General features: G+C 44.4%; 1 protein-coding gene across 6 annotated transcripts in view; it reads left to right on the plus strand.

The window, feature by feature from the left end:
- Window positions 1-23,147, plus strand: part of PAK5 (p21 (RAC1) activated kinase 5) — a 276,113-nt gene that overhangs the window by 137,810 nt on the left and 115,156 nt on the right. For all 6 annotated transcript variants that reach the window (XM_073553844.1, XM_073553843.1, XM_073553845.1 and 3 more), the window contains one exon: window positions 20,121-20,344. In XM_073553844.1, the coding sequence (XP_073409945.1) occupies window positions 20,121-20,344 (224 nt within the window). The remainder of the gene's footprint in view (window positions 1-20,120; window positions 20,345-23,147) is intronic.

Genomic DNA, 23,147 nt, shown 5'->3' on the forward strand with positions numbered 1-23,147 from the left:
TTGCTGATGGGAAAATCATATACCATGTGTCATTTTACTGAGATCTCCAATATAACAAGTTCTCTGATGTTTTCTGTAAACTCCCTCTAAATCTGAGCTGCTCTGTGTCTGGGTTGTGTGTCAGTGATATCCTCCCACTGCAAATATTTCTTAATATCATTACGCTTCATTTAAAATCCATTTTTTCCACTGCTTGAGGAATCTGAGCCAAAGCCGCTCAAGTATTTTCCAAAATCCAACTTGACATTCATAAGCATTAAAACCGCATATGATAAAGCAGGGGAGTCTTTTTATAGAAACACAGAAATGAAGAGCCTGACACTTAGAAAGTACTGAAAGCTCTTTTGTGTCTATTTATAGACTCCAGAAATTGTCTTCGGCTTCTGCTGTTATCGGCATCTTCCAAACAGAACTCCCATAAGTAAAGGTGATTTCACAGACCTGGGAAAAAAGTGCCGCCGGTAAAACACTTGTAATAATTGTGCGGAAGAAACAAATAAACCAGAAGGGTATGTTCACAAGATGCGATCACACTTATCACGATTTTTAGAAATTGCAGTAAAAATACATCTCTTTTCTGCTAGTTTAAAAAACAGCGGCAAATATTCAGTGGTTTAACTACAATTTTTAAAAAGCACAGCAGAAAAAAAGCACAATGCAATTGCATCGTGTGAACATGCAGTAAAAATTCCAATTCCTGTGTCCAGATTCCTGTGTCCTAATCTTAAGATGTTTTTTTTCTACAACAAGAACATTGGGTTTGTCTAAGGCTAGTTTCACACTAGCGTTTATTTCCTGCAGCGCACGGTGCCGCTAAGCCCCGCCCCCTGCCGGCTCCCTGCCCGCCCCATCCGGTCATCGCCGCCTACTAGCGCACATGGGCGCTTGCGATATCTTAGGTTGCGCAGATCGTGCGCTGGCCGTGCGCTAGCAGGATTTTGCCGTGCGCTGCGCACTTTTGAAGGTGCGCCCGTGTGCGCCGAACGCAGCATGTTGCATTTCGGCGCGCTCGGCGCACCTTCAAAAGTGCGCAGCGCATGGCAAAATCCTGCTAGCGCAAGGCCAGCGCACGATCTGCGCAACATATGCTAAAGATAGGGTGCGCAGATCGCAAGTGCCCATGTGCGCTAGTAGGCGGCGATGACCGGATGGGGCGGGCAGGGAGCCGGCAGGGGCGGGGCTTAGCGGCGCCGTGCGCTGAAGGAAATAAACGCTAGGGTGAAACTAGCCTAAAATACCATGTTTTGCATGCTCAGCATTTAGATTGCACGCCCTACCTGCGCCCATGATGCTGTTGTTGATGGCTGCACATGGAAGTGCCAATTTTTGTACCCTATTCGTGCAGAATTTTTGTTTTGATGATCAGTTCTGAACACATTCGCTCAACTCTAGTCCCATCGACTCCAATGACGTTCGGCAAATAATGCAATACAATATTCACCTGCGATTGTAATCCGAACCGAATTTTGCAAAATTCGCTCAATCCTAGTAGGGATCATGCCACCTAAGGACTTAGGAAATCATTTCCGAATTAAATATTTTTAACATATCTTTTTTCAGAAATCTTCAACTTATAGCTCCTGTATTCTTCTTTCCAGGAAGTTTTTTAGTTTAGAAAAGTTATTTGGTCATTCTCCATTCATAACTAGCACAAGCGATCGGACGATCGCCACTTTACGTCCCCTAAGGGGACTAGAGAGTGCAGTTAAAAGAAAAATATGAAAAAATAAACAAACTCAAGTTCAAATAATTAGTAGAGGGAAAAATCCAGCTCCACTGGTCCCGCAAAAATACCAAAGTTTATTAAAAAATATATTTAAAAAGAATATGCATGATGATCACAACTCCATGGGGGGAGGGATAAGGGGTAGACATGTTTCACACCGTAAGGTCTTTAGTCATTGCTGGATTTTTTTCTCTACTATTGATTTGCCTTCCTGTTGCACTGCCAGCTCTCCTTGCTTTAGATCTCCATATGGGTGAGCTGAATTAAACTTTTTCTCTTTTCCAAGTTCAAATCACCCCCCCTTTTTCCTCATTAACCCCTTAACGACCAGAGGTATTTTTGATTTTGCATTTTCATTTTTTGCTCGCCTTCTTCCCAGAGCCATAACTTTTTTATTTTTCCGTCAATATGGTCATGTGAGGGCTTGTTTTTGCAGGAAGAGTTGTACTTTTGAACGACACTATTGGTTTTAACATATCGTGTACTGAAAATCGAGAAAAAAATTCCAAGCGCGGTGAAATTGCAAAAAATTGCAATCTCACACTTGTTTTTTGTTTGGCTTTTTTTGCTAGGTTCACTAAATGCTAAAACTGACCTGTTATTATGATTCTCCAGGTCATTACGAGTTCAAAGACACCAAACATGTCTAGGTTCTTTTAATTTAAGTGAGGAAAAAAAAATTGTGCCATTTTAAGATACCCGTAGCGTCGCCCTTTTTCATGATCACAGGTTGGTGCGGGCTTATTTTTTGCATGCCGAGCTGACGTTTTTAACCCCTTTCCCACATCGGGCGTAATAGTACTCTGATGTCGGACTCCCTCCCTTTGATGTTGAGCCCACATCTTTCCTTGGACATGTCAGCTGTTTTGAACTTTCGGCAGTGGCATTTAACTAGTTAACAGCAGCAGGTGGATTGCGATTCCACCCGTGGCTGTTAGAGGCATATGTCAGCTGTTCAAAATAGTTGACATGTGCCGGAAAAGATGTGGGCTCAGCCCCGGAGCCCACATCAAAGGGAGGGAGTCCAACATCGGAGTACTATTACTCCCGATGTTGGAAAGGGGTTAAAAATAAAACCATTATAAAAAGAGGACATCAAAACATCGTATCTACCCCAAAACGATATCAGTAAAAAGGTCAGCTCAGAATACCAAAAAATAAGCCCTCACACAGCCCCATATCCTGAAAACATTACGGGCCTTGGAAAATGGCGACAAAAGCAAAATTTAATTTCTTTCAAATTTCCGAAAAAAAATTTCACCACTTAAAAAAACAACCACAAAAAATTACTGTACAGGTCACTTTCACCATACTGTATAGTGAACATGGTAAATAAAAAAAATGCAAAAAAAAATTGTGAAATTGCACTTTTATTTTGCAGTTTTAACGCACTTGGAGTTTTTTTTTCCCATTTTACAGTACACTATGTGGTAGAATGAATGGTGCTATTTAAAAATAGTACTCGTCCATAAAAAACAGACCCTCATGCGGTTATATTGATTGGAAAAATTAAAAATTATGACTCTTGGAAGAAATGGAGGATAAAGCAAAAATGGGAAAAAAAACATAAAATCACTTTGTCATGAAGGGGATAAAGCTTTACTCCAGCGTTTTTTTTTCAGTGCTAGTGTGGTGTTACTAATTTAAGATCCTTGTACCTAGTCTTATACTTAGCAGCCACGGTCTTTGCCTGTTCCCATCATCACTCCAGTTGTCAGCCGCTGGGTGATCCGGAAATCACTACTCCATGAGGGCCAGAATGAGGGTCCTGTACTGTCACCCCTGACTTCTAGTTAGTGAAAAGTTGTGATTGCAAGTGTTAGGTGTCGAGTTTCCCCCACTGCACAGGGGGAACCTCATGCCATGTCCTCTGCGGTCTCCCATTCCTCTGCTCCCACAGAGATTCCTGCTCATCAGAGACGTCAGTCCAGGCGTCTTGCCCAGGATAATGCTAGGCGTCTGGTAGCTCCTTCAGGCTCTGCTGTAACACCATATTTGAGTCAGCAGCAGGCAGACGCTCCAGGAACTAAGTCCTGTATTTTGCCTGCTGAGCATGCCCGTGGGATGACCTCCCATTGGAGGTCGGAGGTCACATACGCAGGTCCCGTTCCTGCTCTGATTGGTCCACTGGGAAGGTCCCGGAAGGACGCCTCTATAAAAGTCGCATGGCCACTTGCGCTTGTATAGACTCTTGTGGCTTATGGTGTGTATGATGACGGATGCTTGATACTACGAATGACTCATTATGAAACCCCCTTCCCTTTGATACGCATGTTGTTAGGGTCAAGAGGTAAGAGTCAGCGCCTGTCAGTGGCTAGGTTATACGCCACAGTGCATCCCAGTCCTCTGCACTTTCTTGCATCCGATTGTGCCTAGGGCACTGTTGTACCGCGCCAGGTAGTAGTATCCAGCAGTGCGGCGCCTTGTGCAACTCTAGCGCTTTCCTCCCCACTCTGGGTGGTTAGTGGTGTCCACCAAAGCGGTACTGTGTGCATTTGGCGCGATTATATTTTCTGTCATTTTGCTGGCACCGCAGCTGCGGCGCCGAGCGCTGATGGTCTAGAGGAACTCTAGACCTGTGTCTCTGGGACAGAGTTTCGTGACCTCTAATTAGCGCTCACCCAGCTGAGCTCTGTGTGTTCAAGAGGCTCCGGCGTTTATTTTAGCAGCTCTGTGAAGCAACAGAGTTCGCTTCCATGCACACTGGGTGACGTTAACCCACGTGTGAGCAAGCGTTCAGCCACCATCATGTTCCGCCATTACTCAGCAGCAGGTTCCTTCTCTGCACGGTGGACACCGGGCTGCAAACGCACCTCATATCTCCTCTTTTATTACTTGGTGCGTTCCGCAGGCCCTAACATTTTACTTGCGCCAGAGTCTAGCTAGTAATGGTGGATGAGCAGCGACTCAATAGGTACACCCAGCAACTGGAGGGCAGGTCGGCGGCTCTCGAGCCCTCAACCTCAGCTGTGGATCTTACTGCGGTCGCTGTTCAGGCAGCCACGGAGACTGCCTCCCGTGTGCCCACTGCCATTCCTGCCCCGACTTTGTCCCGCCTCCTGCTGCCCGAGAAGTTCTCGGACGATAGTGCCTCTTGTAGGGGTTTTGTGAGCCAGTGCTCTATACAGCTGGAGCTGCTGGCTGCACGATTCCCCTCCGAGTGGGCTAAGGTGAGATTTATTATTTCCCTTTTGTCGGGCAGGGCTTTGGAGTGGGCCACACTGCTGTGGGAGCCTGGTGATCATGCGGTACAGAGTGCCTCGCAGTTCTTGGGCACTCTGAAGCAGGTCTTCCTGGGACCGCGAGTCACCCATGACAACGCGCTCTGGCTGCAGATATTGTCACAGTGCTCGTCCATGGTCAGCCACTTTGCCATCCAGTTCCAGACGCTGGCCTCTGAATTGGAGTGGCCAGATAAGGTCCTCATTCCGGCATTCTGGAGAGGTTTGGCTGACCATGTGAAGGATGCCCTCGCCACCAGGGAGATTCCCACCACACTGGAGGAGCTTATCACCGTCTCCACCCGTATAGATCTTCGCTTTGCCGAGCAAAGGTTGGAGCGGCCCCAGTGTAGGCAGAGGTTTAGGTTGGCACCCAGTTTTGCTAAACCTCTGGAATCTCCCGATTGGGCATCCGAGCGTCAGGGGGCTTCCAGTGAGGGATCCAGGACCCGGTCAGCTCAAGCTCCTGTGATCTGTCATGCTTGCCGACAGTCGCTCCCCAAACACTATCGTCAGTAGGCAGACGTGTTTTCCAAAAAGGCGGGGGAGACCCTTCCACCGTATCGCCCCTATGACTGTCCTATTGACCTCTTGCCGGGTGCTGAGCCTCCCCGGGGTCGAGTCTACCCCCTTGTCTCTCCCGGAGACAGAGGCCATGTCTCAATTCATCAGGGAGAATCTGGCAAGAGGATTCATTAGGAAGTCGGTATCACCAGCGGGGGCGGGATTCTTCTTCGTCCAGAAGAAGAATGGAGAACTGCGTCCCTGCATTGATTACAGGGGTCTTAACGCCATCACCATTAAGAACAAATATCCTCTGCCCCTGATATCGGAACTGCTCGATAGATTACGGGGAGCGAGAGTGTTCACCAAATTAGATCTGCGAGGGCCTATATCTTGATACGCATCCGTGAGGGGGACCTATGGAAGACGGCATTTAACACCAGGGTTGGCCATTATGAGTATCTGGTCATGCCCTTCGGTCTTTGTAATGCACCGGCTGTCTTCCAGGACTTTGTCAATGATATTTTTCTGGATATGCTCTCCACCTCGGTGGTTGTCTATCTGGATGACATCCTCATCTTCTCTCCAGATATGGACTCCCACCAGAGAGAGGTGCTCAAGGTCGGAAGCAACCCTGCTTCTTTTTCTCCAAGACCTTATTGCTGGTGGAGAGGAACTTTTCTATCGGGGACAGGGAGTTGCTGGCAATGAAGTTGGCCTTCTCGGAGTGGAGACATCTCCTGGACGGGGCATGGTTCCCCTTCCAGGTACATACTGACCACAAAAACTTGGTGTACCTGCAGATGGCCCAGCGGCTAAATTCTCACCAGGCCAAATGGTCGCTTTTCTTCTCCCGCTTCCACTTCACCCTTCATTTCCTGTCCGGTGAGAAGAATGTCCGGGCCGGTGCGCTCTCTCTCACTCCGTAGTGTCTTTGGAAGAGGAGACAGAGCCTCGGCTGATCGTCCTATCCGAGAGCCTGAGGGCCGTGGCTCTGGTCACCCTAGAGTTGGTGCCGCCAGGCAAGACTTTTGTCCCTGCCCGTCTGCGACTGGAGGTCCTCTCTTGGTCTCACGCGTCCAGAGTAAGTGGACACTTCGGGACGAAGCGGATAACTGAGCTCCTGGCGAGAACGTACAGGTGGCCGCATATGGCACGTGACGTCGAAGACTACATTCGGGCGTGCGTTTCCTGCGCCCAGAACACGTCTCTCTGGCAACGACCCGCTGGGCTACTTCACCCCCTGCCGGTGGCGGACAGGCCCTGGGAGATGGTCGCATGGACTTCGTGGTGGGTCTGCCCAAGTCCAGGGGCAGCATGGTTATCTGGGTTGTCACCGACCATTTCTCCAAAATGGTGCATCTGGTGCCTCCCGCGAGGTTACCTTCTGCACGGGGGCTGGCAGCACTGTTTATTAAACATATCTTTTGCCTTCATGTTATGCCAGATAAGGTAGTCAGTGACTGGGGCCCCCAGTTTGCGTCTCGGTTCTGGAGAGAACTCTGTAGTCTCCTCAGCATTGAGCTGAATCTCTCCTCGGCCTATCATCCCGAGACGAACGGGTTGGTAGAGAGGGCCAACAGACTCTGGTCACATACCTACGACACTTTGTCTTGGCAAGGCAGGATGACTGGGCATCCTTGCTACCATGGGCAAAGTTTACGTTGAACAACACTGTGGCCGATTCCACCGGTCAGACCCCATTCCTCCGGCATTTATTTTAGCGGCTCTGTGAAGCAACAGAGTTCGCTTCCATTCACACTGGGTGAAGTTAACCCACGTGTGAGCAAGCATTCATCCACCATCTTGTTCCGCCATTACTCAGCAGCAGGTTCCTTCTCTGCACGGTGGACCCTGGGCTGCGAACGAACCTCATATCTCCTCTTTTATTACTTGGTGCATTCCGCAGGCCCTAACAGCAAGATGGCAGTGCAGGTCCAGAGTGGCGACTAAAAGAGCTGAAGATAGTAAGTATAAGATTAGGATTAGGGAACATCGATTAGTTGCACCATTCCAGCAAAGAAATAACAAACAAATGATGGAGTGGTGCTTTAAAAACAGAATTAGTAATGTTGCAATTTTCACACTTTTCTCTAAGGCTTTTTTAGACTCTCACTTCCTGTCTTTACTGTGAAGTAAGTGTAATAACATTGCACCTTTTATGATTACACACTTGCTCAGAAGTGGTGTCGCCTGTCGCTTCTTTTTTCTTTTCTGCTGCTGGTTCCTGTCTTTTCCTGGAAGAGTTTACAGCAGTTTCCTTGTCATCAAAGGCAGAGTTACAATGACAGGTAACTTCTCAATACACAGCAGATAACACAGGCTCCACCATCACAATAGACAGTGTCACAGCTGACCCTGCTCCCTCACCTCTGTACACACTCATTAGATGCACCAGTAGAAAAAAGTTTGGGTCAGAATTTGCTCATTGTGACTGTGTGCATGTGTTGTTTCCTGAAACATCAGAAATTTTGAGTCTAAAAAAAATCCCCAATGGCCAATGAGAAAATAGCAAGATTTTTTAAATTATTTTTTAATAAAGATTGTGACTTGTAAAAAAAAAATTGCTGAAAAAAAAACATTTAGCACATAAACCTGATTTAAACAGTAAGTCATTTTCTGTTGATTGCTTGGCCTTAAGCAGAGGTGAGAAGTGGACTGAGAACTTAATTTTTGATGAACCACAACTAAAAAGCAATGTTGGATTTTAATTTGTTGATCGTAAATTTAAATTGAAAATTGTTTTTCACTTTCAAGTACGGGAGCGTGCACAAGAACAAGAAATAGTCACCGCCGATCATAGCAACGTTCTGGTCCCCGGAACAGAGTGGGCGGCACATGTGCAGATTGAGAGCATCACTTGCCGATAGATGTTACTGCGCACGCGCCGATGCTATCTTGTTAAAGCAAATTTTTTTTTTGAAGACCAGAATATTAAATGCGCAATATTTAAAATAGGAGGCTGGCACCTGAAGGTTCAGTGACCTGTCATTTAATCCCAGAATGATGACGATGAGGCCAGAGAACCACATAAAGCCCGGCCCACAGCCCCATCCACAGGCCGACCCAAATCTTATTAACTGGAAACTGCAAATAAAGATTAAACAGCAACCACGAGACAGATTTCATCAACCAAGGTATCATTTTAATCAGTATAATAGTGCCGACCTGACAGTGTGTGTGGTTTACTGAGCAAAATCCTGATGACAGGTTAGCTTCAATACCACCATATATTGTCGAAAAGCTCAAACTAACCTAAAAACAGCTCTATAAAAGTTTTTAATCTGTGTGGTAGAGCGGCTCACTTGGTTGCACCTGGAGGTAGTGAAGGGAACACTGTGGCTTTAAAGATGCACTTGGTTTACTAGACACGGCATAAACCAAGTTTAAGCACAAAATAAACACGGCACTCTGGGAAAAATGGCAAAACAAAACCGTAGCACTAGATAAAGTCCTTGCATTCGTGGGGGTCAACCCACTCAGGGTTAGCATAAACAAAAACACAAACCATTTCTCTGGAGTGTTCCCCTCCAGCCACTGACAACTCCAGCCTTTGGAGACCAGTTACTTCATCCCCAGACCATGTGACTCCTCTGGCCACGTGACTGATCACATGACTGTGACACCACACAGGTCCTGTCAGCACACGGCGGTGCCGGCTCTGCAGGTGGAGATAAGGTGGCCATCCTCCCACCCACTCTATGGATGTCCACATAAAAAACAGACCATTATGCAACTTGGCTTAATCCTCATAGCTTGTAGTGTGTTGGATGAAAATATTCTGAGTTTCACAACACTGACGCCATTAAGCGTAGTGACATATATCTCCCCTCCAGTACTTTACCAGTGACTTTGTCACATCTGCTGTATTATTGTATTATTATTGTATTGTACAGCTCACTTGATATCAAGTGTTTACAAGCCTATGGTGCAAAGGCCATTTTATGGTGTCCCCTTAAGGAGAATGTGTCATCAGAATTTGATTATTTGTTTGTTTTTCCGGTAAATGTATTTTTTTCTGATATTTGTTCAATTTCCATATTTCTATCTATAAAAGAAATGATGCAAAGAAGCATAAATCTTGCAGCGTTCACCCTCACCACTAGGCCTAATATTAAACTCATATTCCAGTGCTTTTCAGCAGCCACATGGACCTACAAAATAGACAGGCACTGATCCTGCTTGTTTGTTTACAAGTATTTACTAGACATCTTCTGTTCTGTGCGGAGTTCATTGTGAAGGTAGGGGAGGAGGTGAGCTGTGACTATCACCTATTGTGAAATTTGAATCCTATAGTACATAGGGGTGTTAACTGTAATCCTAAGTGTGATAATAATGAGACTGCTGAAATTTAAGGAAGTGGAAATGTAATATAAGGCCTAGTGGCCAGACATGCACAGTGTAGGACAGACTAAGTGCAACACAAAGGGATAAGGGGAAGGGGGGTCCAACACTAGGGAAGTGGGGAGTGGAGACCCCCTAGGCAGATTTATCGTCACACTGTCTGCCCTAAGAGATCCTAAATAGCTTCCGCACCTATCGCTGAGCAGGATACCTAATCCCTGCCAGTCCCTAGCGGTAAGCCCTGCATAGGGAAGGAAGGGGTGGTAAGCCCTGCATAGGGAAGGAAGGGGAAACCCTGGTTGATCCCCACTAACACTAAAGACAGCTAGGATAAACGAAACAAGGGAGACACTTAGCTTGAGTAGACTCGGAGAGAAACACCGATGCCCTCCAAAGAGGATGCTAGCAGACTGTTACAGCTCCAAGCCTCAACAAGGAAGTGCAAATAGAAAATATCGCCCGCAACTCCCAACAGGGATTTGGAGTTATAAACACCAAGATCCAGGTGTGACCATTAGAGCCGGGGGAGGTTGCCACTGGTTCCTAGCATCAGAAGGACCAGGCAGAAGTGTACAAAGCAAACTACTGAGACCTTCTGCAGACAGATGCAGTGCAACGTTCTGCATCCTCTGACAAATCCATGACATGGCCAGTGTGAAAATTCTGCCTTTTATTTAGATACTAATATAGAAAATAAAAAAAGTATAAAAGAAAAAATTAACATAAAATCTTAATTCTCTGTAAAGATACTACAAAATAGGAGAATTACTGCATAGTGTATCATGTAAAAAAAAAACAACAAAAAAAACCCTCTTACATTACATGCTTGGTTGGAAGTGCTGTGATTTGTACACGCGCCCCTGTGTCAGGGATGGGCCGGACACCGGCAAAACTTTTTCTTAAAGGCAGCTGACTGCGGCTGAAATGTAACAATGTTCCAGTTACAACTTCCAGTAAAGCGATGGGACAGGGTCGCTCGAATCATTGTGCTATCGTTTGCACTTTTACTGGAATCTCTAGAAGCAGGGAGCGGGCTGCTCATTTTTACCCAGTGAGCAGCCATCAGTGAGCTCATACGTCTCTGAAAAATCCCATACAGCTCCAGAAATAACGTGAAGCACAGGATGATTTACCTGACTGGTAAGTGCTAAGTGAATTATATTTAATTAACTTTCCATCTTAAAAATTAGATTGTTCTGGCCTTTGTTGTAAATTCACTCCACAATGTCTGGTATGCTCCCCAATGATGCCATCAGGGGTCACCTGTTGCCACAGACATGGTTATTGGAGCCAGGTGGACTTTTTTTTTTAGAAAAAAAATCAAGATAAAAACATCTCACTTGACATGTAGACTTCGATAATTTAGTGTAAGCTCCGGGGAGCTCCAAATTATTTACTGCATTTCAAACACGTTGCACACACATCGTTAAACATATGCTTATCTATAATGGCCACCATTATAAAACATGTAATGTGCAACTTTGGATTAAAAATGTATATAAAATTCAGTACTTACTTTCTAGAACAACTCCTTGGTGAGATATTCACATAGGAGTATCAAACAGGTCCTACTCCTGGTGTGAGGTGGCTCAATGTATGGTGGTCAGACCACTTTAGCCTTTACTCCTGGTACTCTGGCATCTCGACTTTACAGAGATTTGGTGTCTAAAGGGTCCCAGGATCCATTTATCAACACAAGAATGCCATTCCGCGTTTTAATTATGCTGCTGTGAGAAGACCTGTGTGTCCGGAACATGCTACCATGGCCTACATGTCTCCAGACTTTTCTCCTATTGGTCAAATCTGGGACATCATTGGTCAGCAAAAGAAGCTGCCAGCATTGGATCTTGATGATTTGCCCTTAATGCATTCAATGTGGCAGAACAGTAATAGCCTCATTGTTAGTAGCCAAGGCATGTAAGTACCAGGATTTTTTCACGTGGCCATCATACTCGATACTGAGTACATCAAGATGTTTTGAAAATGTTCTTTACATTTTTTCATAATTGGCATATCATTATCATGTTTCTCATTGCTGTGGTACACATAATCCCATGACTTTTCCTTAGTGTTGCAATTTCAATGTTGAGCAGTGTGTATGTGTGTGTATGTACGGTATATATAATGTGCAGCAGGTGAAATAAGTATTGAATACGCCACCAATTTTCTAAGTAAATATATTTCTGAAGATGCTATTGTCGGTAGCATCTCATCAAATCCACATTAGTTAATACTTTGTGCATAAGTGTTGCAATAAATTAAGAGTTGAGGCTAATATAAGAGACTTTGGGATATTGCTTACCAGTGAAATCTGCTTCTTTCATCACTTAGAAGCCACTTCTTCTCCTCCTCTCTGCCTTCTGAACTCATCATTGCCTCTGAAAAAAAAATCAATACAATTCAGTCTTGGTGAAGACCAGACCAACAGCTAGGTGTGAAGTTATACTACCTGTTGTACTCTAAGGAGATGAGAGAGGGAGGAGAACGAGTCGCAGAAAAATAACACAGGCAGAGGAGACCCAGAAAGGTTATGCTGATCTTTCAAACAAGTCTTTTACCTCTCCCCAGAGCTGAATTCACATCTACGCTGCTCAGTACTGCTGTATAATTTTTCCCCATACTCCTCGTTGTGTGTTTAACTATGGAATGAGGAACAGGGATCTTTTTCAGTGTGTCGTGCTGTGTATAGGAGAAATCATAGCAGCTAGTCTCCTTTCCCTGTCTTTAATTAAATTGCAAATTAATTATCTAATCGTTTACAGTTGTGGCCAAAAGTATTGACACCCCTGCAATTCTGTCAGATAATACTCAGTTTCTTCCTGAAAATGATTGCAAACACAAATTCTTTGGTATTATTATCTTCATTTAATTTGTCTTAAATGAAAAAACACAAAAGAGAATGAAGCAAAAAGCAAAACATTGATCATTTCACACAAAACTCCAAAAATGGGCCAGACAAAAGTATTGGTACCCTCAGCCTAATACTTGGTTGCACAACCTTTAGCCAAAATAACTGCGACCAACCGCTTCCGGTAACCATCAATGAGTTTCTTACAATGCTCTGCTGGAATTTTAGACCATTCTACTTTGGCAAACTGCTCCAGGTCCCTGATATGTGAAGGGTGCCTTCTCCAAACTGCCATTTTTAGATCTCTCCACAGGTGTTCTATGGGATTGTTACATCGCTCCGCCATACTCACCTGACCTCCGCTCCCACGCCGCAGTCGGCCTCCGCTCCCACGCCACAGCCTCTCTCCACCCGACGGCCGCGGCGGTCACCTGAGACGGGCTCGCGACCGATGCCTTCCCTGCATGCTATGCGCAAGCGCCATAGGCCGCGGCCGTGCCTCCTTCCTGCTTCTTATGCTCCGGCTGTGCCCTGACCCGGAAGCACCTTTGGACCAATGGCTGACCAGACGGGGCCATATCAGGCCGCTTCCCCCTGTGGGAGGCGCCTGATCGTTGTGTTTCCTAGCACTCTGGCCTCGCTTCATCGTGTGCTCTCTGCTCCTGCAGTTCCGTTCTCGGCTGCTCCCCGCAGCAGCCTCTCAGTTCTGCTACCTGTATTCCTTGTTCTCGTCCGCAGTCCAGCCTCCAGTGTTCCTGCCGTCCTACTCCAGTCTTGCCTCCAGTGTTCCTGTCGTCCTACTCCAGTCCTGCCTCCAGTGCTCCTGCCGTCCTACTCCAGTCCTGTCTCCTGTGTTCCTGTCGTCCTACTCCAGTCCTACCTCCAGTGTTCCTGTCGTCCTACTCCAGTCCTGCCTCCAGTGCTCCTGCCGTCCTGCTCCAGTCCAGCTTAAAGTGTTCCTGCTGTCCTACTCCAGTCCTGCCTTCAGTGTACTTGCTGTCCTACTCCAGTCCAGTCTCCAGTGTTCCTACTCCTGTTCCAGTCTTCTGTCTCTCTTCATTCCAGCCTCATGGTTCCAGTCTTGTTCTGTTATTCTTTACTCCAGTCTCAGTCTTACTCCGGTCCATCCTGAGCCGCCCCTCTTGGTACCGGCTACCGTGGTACTTGAACCCCTTGGCCTGCTCCTAATGGTCCCTAACGGTTCCATCTGGCAGCTCGCCCGGGGCCCCTCGGTGCCACGGTTCAGAGGGTCCACTCCCGGAGGTTCCTTCTCCAGACCACCCACGCTAACAAGGATTCAGGTCTGAACTCATTGCTGGCCACCTTAGAAGTCTCCAGTGCTTTCTCTCAAACCATTTTCTAGTGCTTTTTGAAGTGTGTTTTGGGTCATTGTCCTGCTGGAAGACCCAAGACCTCTGAGGGAGACCCAGCTTTCTCACACTGGGCCCTACATTATGCTGCAACATTTGTTGGTGGTCTTCAGACTTCATAATGCCATGCACACGGTCAAGCAGTCCAGTGCCAGAGGCAGCAAAGCAACCCCAAAACATCAGGGAACCTCTGCCATGTTTGATTGTAGGGACCGTGTTCTTTTCTTTGAATGCCTCTTTTTCTCCTGTAAACTCTATGTTGATGCCTTTGCCCAAAAAGCTCTATGTTTGTCTCATCTGACCAGAGAAAATTCTTCCAAAACATTTTAGGCTTTTTCAGGTAAGTTTTGGCAAACTTCAGCCTGGCTTTTTTATGTCTCTGGGTAAGAAGTGGGGTCTTTCTGGGTTGCCTACCATACAGTCCCTTTTCATTCAGACGCCGATGGATAGTACAGGTTGACACTGTTGTACCCTCGGACTGCAGGGCAGCTTGAACTTGTTTGGATGTTAGTCGAGGTTCTTTATCCAACATCCGCACAATCTTGCGTTGAAATCTCTTGTCAATTTTTCTTTTCCGTCCACATCTAGGAAGGTTAGCCACAGTGCCATGGGCTTTAAACTTCTTGATGACACTGCGCACAGTAGACACAGGAACATTCAGGTCTTTGGAGATGGACTTGTAGCCTTGAGATTGCTCATGCTTCCTCACAATTTGGTTTCTCAAGTCCTCAGACAGTTCTTTGGTCTTCTTTCTTTTCTCCATGCTCAATGTGGTACACACAAGGACACAGGACAGAGGTTGAGTCAACTTTAATCCATGTCAACTGGCTGCAAGTGTGATTTAGTTATTGCCAACACCTGTTAGGTGCCACAGGTAAGTTACAGGTGCTGTTAATTACACAAATTAGAGAAGCATCACATGATTTTTCGAACAGTGCCAATACTTTTTTCCACCCTCTTTTTTATGTTTGGTGTGGAATTATATCCAATTTGGCTTTAGGACAATTCTTTTTGTGTTTTTTCATTTAAGACAAATTAAATGAAGATAATACCAAAGAATTTGTGTTTGCAATAATTTTCAGGAAGAAGCTGAGTATTATCTGACAGAATTGCAGGGGTGTCAATACTTTCGGCCACAACTGTATCTTCAGTAGTGCAGCTCTCCTCTGCTTGCTTGCTTCCTGCTTGCCTCTACAGCATTAGCGGGGAGCACAAGGGCACCTTAGGTAGCTGGATCCAGAATTAGGTCATCTAAAGCAAAGAGCAGGTAAGCGCATTCTCCTTTCCTAAAGAAAAAAAATCAGCCACCTCTGATAGACTGCAGAGGTGGCTGGTATCCTAGGCAACAAGCAGTACACAATCGAATTGAAAATCCCTCCTTTCTGGAGAACAGGGAGATTATTTTTTTTTACCCATTTAACAAAATGAGACACAAACCATTTAAGAGATAGAACATATGGAGAGGAAAGCTGGTGAAAATGCATGATAGAAGACACATAATGGAAAGTAATGGAGTAATTCCTCATAAACACACAACAGCTTATTCTGTAAAGTTTCTTCATAGTACAGTTATAGTGATGAGCGAGTATACTTGTTGCTCGGGTTTTCTCGAGCATGCTCTGGTGATCTCCGAGTATTTTAGTGTGCTCGGAGATTTACTTTTTGTCGACGCAGCTGCATGATTTGTGGCTGCTGGACAGGTTGAATACATGTGGGGATTGCCTGTTTGTTAGGAAGTCCACACGTATTCAGGCTGTCCAGCAGCCGCAAATCATGCAGCTGCGTCCACAAAAAGTAAATCTCCGAGCACGCTAAAATACTCGGCGATCACCAGAGCATGCTGGGGGAAAACCCAATCAACGAGTATACTCGCTCATCACTATACAGTTCCCTTTTAAAATGGTTTGGCAACAGAGCATATATAATGAGTATCTCTGTGCTTTCTAAAAGTTGGCATATTAAATATACATGGTGAATATACAATATTGGCCAGAAAATAAATATTTTATTGTGCGGAGTGAGTAAAGGGAATGCTTTCCAGTGGAGATCTTAAATGTATTTTTCATGGAGAGTAATGTCACTGCATTGATGTGGCAGCCTGCTTGAATTAAATAAATGATTCATTATATTTTACCTCCTTTGGGGCAACAATATAGTTGTTCACGAGGATTGTATTCTGCTAGCTGGACCTGAAAGGGAAGTTGTAAGCAGCTTTTTGCCCTCCTAAACTGTGCAAACCACAATATAACTACTAGGATGATCTTTCTATTCATTCCCACGTATGGCAACAACAGTGCCCCTCGCAATAAAAAAAAGTTTTTGACTTCTCTATTAAAGCGCCTGCTGGGCTCCATATCACGTCTGCGCTAGTGGCGGTCCAGAGATATTAACCTACACGTGTACAGAATTCCTTCATTGTTTGATAGTTTGAAAGAAGACACAAGTCCACGTCCTACCCTAACATGTTGATTCAGAGGAAGGCAAAAGTCCAATGAGACTGATGCTAATTGCCCCATGTTAGAAGAAAAATTTCTTCCTGACTCCACATCAGATTAGTTCTCTGGGCCAAAGACCCATCTCCAAAATGTAATACTCATAACCTATAAAATTATATTTTCCAAGAAAGGCATCCACTACGATATGTTAAGCAGGTGAGTAAGGAACCAAAGTAAATATTCACCTGAACCCCACTTTCTTGTGCTTCACCCCTAAATTGGCACAAGAACACTTTTTGCAAAGAGATTTTCCACTACTAATTTCACTCCTTTCCATATGTCCTTACTTTTTCTAATAACTTTCTAATATACTCCCTGTACCAGTCCTGCTCCTGTAAGCTCATCTCTATGTGGGTCATATAGTGCTCTTTTGTGATTCTGGCTCTGCTACTTTTGGGACGGATACCATAATCGGACCAGCTGTGTAGCACACATCATTGGTGGGGACGAGGTTACCTCTGTGAGTGACAGCAGTGTGAGCATGCATACTTAGATCAGACTTCTCTTTCCTCTGCATGTAACCTGCTGATGCTTTGAAGTGCTGTGCCTTCAGCTGACAAGCGCTGCTTGTTATTAGCATATCACAGGGCTTGTCAGCTGTAGGGACGGTACTTTAAAGCTTCATAAGGGACCATGCAAAAGGGGAGTGAAGCCTGATCTGAGCTCTGTCATGTACAGACTGATTCTGCCGATGCTTTAAAGTGCCGTCCCTTCAGCTGACAAGCCCTGCAATTTGCTTACTAATAAGATGCAGCACATCGCAGCACTTGTCAGCTGAAGGCACAGCGATCCAAAGAATCGGCAGGACCAGGCAGAGGAAGAGAATGAAGTCTGATCTGAACATGCATTCTCACACTGCTGTCACTCACAGAGGTAGCCTTGCCCTCCCCCACCCCCACCGATGACATGCGCTGCTCAGTTCTTCCGATTCTGGTTTCCAGACTAGATGTAGCAGAGCCAGAATCACAACAGAAGGCTAGATGACATAGAGATGAGCTTTTAGGCGTGGGGCAGGTAATAAGAGTTTATTAGAAAACCGATATTTAGGAAGAGTTACGACATATGAAAGGAAGTGAAATTCTTAGTAAAAGACATCTTTACTGCTTGTGGACCCCTGAGCAAAATCTCCAACAGAGCTCCCGTTTCTCACAGGTTTTTAATAGTATTGGTCTTATTTGGCCAAATGGGACCTTTTGGGCCCGTCAAGCACCTGAACCCAGGAGCAACTGTAACTCCTGCACAAACTGCAGGTATGCCCCTGCTTTTTGCTCTTTTCCTTCATTATCCATTTGTGTATCTTTTATTTAATTCTCTACAGCCTTGTTTTCTAACATTGTGGGACCTGAAGAGGGCAATCTCTACACAGGTGGTCATCTCCAATACAAGCATGGGGAAGCAAATCTGGACAGCGGCCATATTGCAGCCACATTAGCTTCTTCTGTGGGATGTGCACCCCTTTTTATTATGGACACCTGTGTACAAATGGTCATGGGACAATAGGAAAACCATGATGTGAATAAATGAAGCAGATCATTTCAGAGATGTCACCATGTAGCAGAACCCTTTCAGAAATTCTTGGGTTCTCTGCCAAACAACCCCATTCAGATGATTAAAACTGTAATTCAGTTGGAAAAACGTCTTCCAAAAATTTGCTAGCGAGGCAGTAACCTTTTGTACCATTGCCCTTTGTTCCTAATAATTAGCTGATCACACAATGCCTTTTTCTCGAACACCCTGGCATCAGCTATTATGTGTGGAGGACCAACATAGGGAAAATGGAGCATCAATGTGATGAACAGACTTGCTGGGTCCTCCGGTCTTCACTTTTACTGATAGATTAGAGCCTGGAACAAGGAACTTCGCCATTATTAATTATTTACTAATGTGCTGCTTACCCCTGTATAGACATGTATACTCTCTTGGTTGCGCTCTGGGCTTAAAATACCCTAAGATGTGTGCTGTGAGATTATTTTTTTTTTTAATAAAAGCTGGTAAACGGGTTTTGTGATATTCTGCTACAAGGTGTGTATACTATATATGTCTGTGTGGTTGTGATGTGAATTGAAGCCTGTCGAGGGTTTTGTAAGCATGTCATGATATTGCTGGATTGTTTGTCAATTGTTGGCGCAGTAGGAGTTTCTTCTGGGCAGTTTTGGCTTAAGAGCCCCCGTTTTTAGGAAATATAGTTTTGGCTTATGGGTGTAACTCGTGAGACCATGTGTAAACCTGGCTGTCAATGGAAAAATTCTTGAGGACTGCACTAATTACTGAAAAAACACAGTTCTGTTATTAGCTGCGTTTAGCTGTCTTTGCCCATGTCTGTTCATTCCTCTCTTACCCGTCCCGACTCTGTGTGTCCCTGTGATTCCCCGGTACTCGACTCTGCTTTGGCTCTGACCAGATTCTCTCTCTTCCTTCTGGTACTTCTGCTACAGACTGACCTTTTGGTGCTCCTCTGACTCTGTGTTTGGGATTCCCCTTGGTACTACGCTACTCTCTGGTATCGACCCGGCTTGTCTGACTATTCTGCTTCCACCTGGTGGTAGCCTCGTTGCAGTTCTGCTGGTCTGCTCTGAGCGGGATTTCAGCCCTCCCTCCACTCTGCTGCCATCTAGTGGAATTTGCATTTACCTGCAGTGCTGCAGTGTGACAATTGTATTTTGATGCTAAAAAAAGTCTGTGCTCTTCCTCTATACTTAATGTTACCTCCATATACTATCAGCAGAATGCCCATGATTATGTCTTAAAGTGAACCTGTCAGCAGGATTTTGCTAAGTAAACTACAGACAGTGTGAGGTTGGCAGTGTTAAACTGATACCTGGGTTAAAGAAATGCGTCTTCTGGTTCTTGTGTAATCATTTTTAGAAGTTTTCCGCTAATGAGGCGCTCATGCTCTGACACAAGACGGATTTCTTCACCCCATCATTTTAGTCAGTGTAACACTGCCAACCTGACAATGCCTGTAGTTTACTTAGCAAAATCCTGATGACAGATTCACTTTAATAAACAGTTTGAAACACCCGATAGTAAGGTTAGCAGTCCTACACTACTAAGAATATGCAGAGTATGTAGAAATGAGAAAAATAAGCTTCACTATTGGAGCTTCAGGAATACAGTTCCCTCGAGAAGAAGTGGATGTTTATTGGTTTCCTAGATATTTTGAGACTGTACAGTACTGGTCTCTTCATCAACAATAAATGCATACAAGGGGGCATGAATGATAAAAAAAAAAATCTCCTGAAAACGGGCAGGTCAGTGTGGGTCTTGTGACCACTAACCTTTTTGAGTGACCTCAATGTAAAAATAAGATTAAAAGGTCTTGAAATGCCTAGAAAAGTATTAGAAGCCAACTCTCGCTTGAACTTTCTCCCAGTTATGGTGATAGTAAACTTTTTCTAATTTCACTCTTTTCATTGGATCTGAAGGTTCGTGAAGTGTTGGGTGCAACTGACATAGACATTTATAAATATGAGTGAATGGAGGAGCACGACACTCTGAGGTGACCTGATCCAACCCCAGAGGAAACATAACAAGGGATCTAATTTGCACTATTTGGTCTTTTTTTCCCCATAGTTTTAAAACTCACTAAGAATACGTCATCTTTCTCTGTAGGTTTAACCGGATTGCCCAAAATGTTTGGAAAGAAAAAGAAAAAAATTGAAATATCGGGGCCTTCAAACTTTGAACACAGGGTTCACACTGGATTTGATCACAAAGAGCAAAAGTTCATTGGCCTTCCCCAACAATGGCAAAGTTTGCTGGCAGACACAGCCAATCGGCCCAAACCGATGGTGGATCCATCTTGTATCACACCTATACAGCTTGCACCCATGAAGGTAAGGTACTATATTGCTGCGTTGCTTTTTATGTCCGTATAAAGAAACATAAATAATAATTTTGTAATTACCGTACCTCTTATAATTATTGAACCAACATATACCGTAAATACAATATTTAGTTCTATATCCAGTCTAAACCAATTGCTAAAGTATGAAAATTTGATAAAGAATGAGCAGATAATGTGTGTACATATACTGTATATAAAGTGTCTCTATCATTGCGTATATACAGTAGTGTGGGAATAAAGATAACATACTTGTATATCTGCTGGAAATGGTGTTTGGAACAATGAGTTAAGATATGCAGAACCAACAAAAGAAAACCCGTAAAGTGGTCAATAATAAGAATGGTCATATGAAGATAATAAAAAACGTTATTGAAAGCACAAGTAGGTGTGCAGTGGCAATGTAGGAAATAGGTGCACACACAATATACAAAAACAGTGAACAAACAGATAAACAGTGACATATGCAAAAGGAAACTGTAAGGTATAGCTATAATATATTTATTTACTGGCCATATAGTCGCATATATAAGTACCCCTGATGAAGCTATATACCGAAACGCGCATCGGGGTGAGCGCCACACTCATCTCTTGACTCTTATTAATGTATACTGCCATATATATTGTCTGTACTCCATTTAATCACTGACTGTGTGATCAACAAGTCATATGATACTGTGATATATATGTGCTGCTGCACATTACCTGCACCTCAGTTTTTCTTTAGCTATTATGCTACAATAGATTACCTGATCACATATGACTATATATACATATATTTTTTGATGTGCACTTCTAGCACTTTAATTACCCTGCTAGTTATTATGCCACAACAGATATCCTCCTTATATATGCAACTATATGGCCAGTAAATAAATATACAGTATTGTGCCTATAGATTTACACCTTAGGCTGTGTGCACACGCTGCGGAAAAGGTGCGGATTCATCCGCGCGGATTTTGTACAATCCGCAGGTGAAACCGCAGGTCAAAAGACCTGCGGTTTTACCTGCGGATTGCTCTGCGGTTTTGCCCTGCGGTTTTTCATCTCCTCAATGGAGGAGATGGCAAACCGCAGGAGAATCCGCAGAAAGAATTGACATGTCAATTCTTTCTGCGGATTGAAAACCGCAGATAATCCGCGCGGAAAATTCCGCACCGTCTGCACTGCGGTTTTTGATTCCCATAGGGAATCATTGTACTGTACACCGCAGCAGAAACTGCTGCGGGTCCGCAGCGGCCAAAACCGCTGCGGAACCGCAGCAAATTCCGCAGCGTGTGCACACAGCCTAACAGTTTCTTTTTGCACATGTCACTTTTTATATGTTTTTTAATCGTTTTTATATATTGTGTGTACACCTGTCTCCTACATTGCCATTGCACATCGACTTGTGTTTTCAATACAGTTTTTTATTATCTTTTTTCATATCTTCACCATTCTTATTATATTGACCATTTTGGGGGTTTCTTTTGTTGGGTCCACCTGTTGCTAAAGGAACACTATTAGATCATAACATCATGTAACGTGTTCGTTTTCGAATATTTCACTATAGGAATCCATTCTTGGCCACCGGCCATTTCTCTGTTGCTGAGTGTTGGTGCATGTTCGCTTGTCGTGTCCATCCCTAATAATCTGCTGCTGGTGCATCCGACCAACTGTGGTGCCTTCATTTCAAGCCATGGTTTGTGCCAGTGTTCGATGAGACATTTATTCTTCATATTGACGCAATAGGAGAGATTCTCTAAGGATGATCCAGACAGAACTGCAATTTGTAGTCGTTTTATCATCTTCTTCTAAATACATTGTAAAAAAGTAGTCCTAGGAAAGATGACAGCATGTGTATTTAACATTTACATACACTGTACATTGGAGCCAAGTGCAATAGTAGTGTAAAAAAGTACAGTATGTGTCGTATTGTAGCATTTGCATGGTCTAAGGTTGGTTTCACACTAGCGTTTTTTAAAGCTGCGCTTCGTGCGCGTCCATGCACATGCATCCTGTGCCCCTATCTTTAACATGGGGGCGCATGGTCTAGCATATGCACGCGTTCGTATGCGTTTTCGTGCACATGCTTTTTTGTAGTGTGCGCCTAGGCGCGCCGGACGCAAGCTGTTGCATTTTTGGTCCGTCTGACCTGCCTCAAAAAAACGCATGCGCACGCTTGCGCACGGAATGCGCAAAAAAATCACATTACAGTCTATGGGAAAGCAGGTGTGCGCATGGACATGCGCACGCCTGCGTTTAAAATCGCATGCGTTTTAAGAGTTAACATGGCTAGAAGCTGGTTAAAACGCATGCGCCTAAAAAAAAGCAAACGCATACAAAACGCATGATGCGTTTCTACTGCGCACGAAGCGCAGCGCTAAAAAACGCTAATGTGAAAGTAGCCTCGCAGTATTCTCCAGGACATACCATAACATTTCTCACTGCTGGAAAGTATACAATGGAGGGATGAAGATTGACAAGTACGATATATAGGTTTAAAGGAACTGTATGAAACAAGACAAAAATATATCCATTTTCCAGAAACAGCGCCACACTTGCCACTAGGCTGGGTTTGGTATAGGCCCCTTATTTTGCTGTCACACAACATCTTTACATGAGGTTTCCAGGAAATAACATTAATGGCCTATCAAGCCACCAATATGTTATCACGTAGGGTTATTGACTGACATATTGTTATAAATACAAATGCCAGGAAAGGGCTAAGTATGGTAATAAGGTAGTTATATTGATCAGTTGACTTAAAGGGGGTTTACAAGAAGTGGAAAAAATGAATAACTAAAGGAAATGTT

The sequence above is a fragment of the Dendrobates tinctorius genome, unplaced genomic scaffold (assembly GCF_039654945.1).
Source record: "Dendrobates tinctorius isolate UK_male_01 unplaced genomic scaffold, ASM3965494v1 ptg000203l, whole genome shotgun sequence".
Taxonomy (NCBI): domain Eukaryota; kingdom Metazoa; phylum Chordata; class Amphibia; order Anura; family Dendrobatidae; genus Dendrobates; species Dendrobates tinctorius.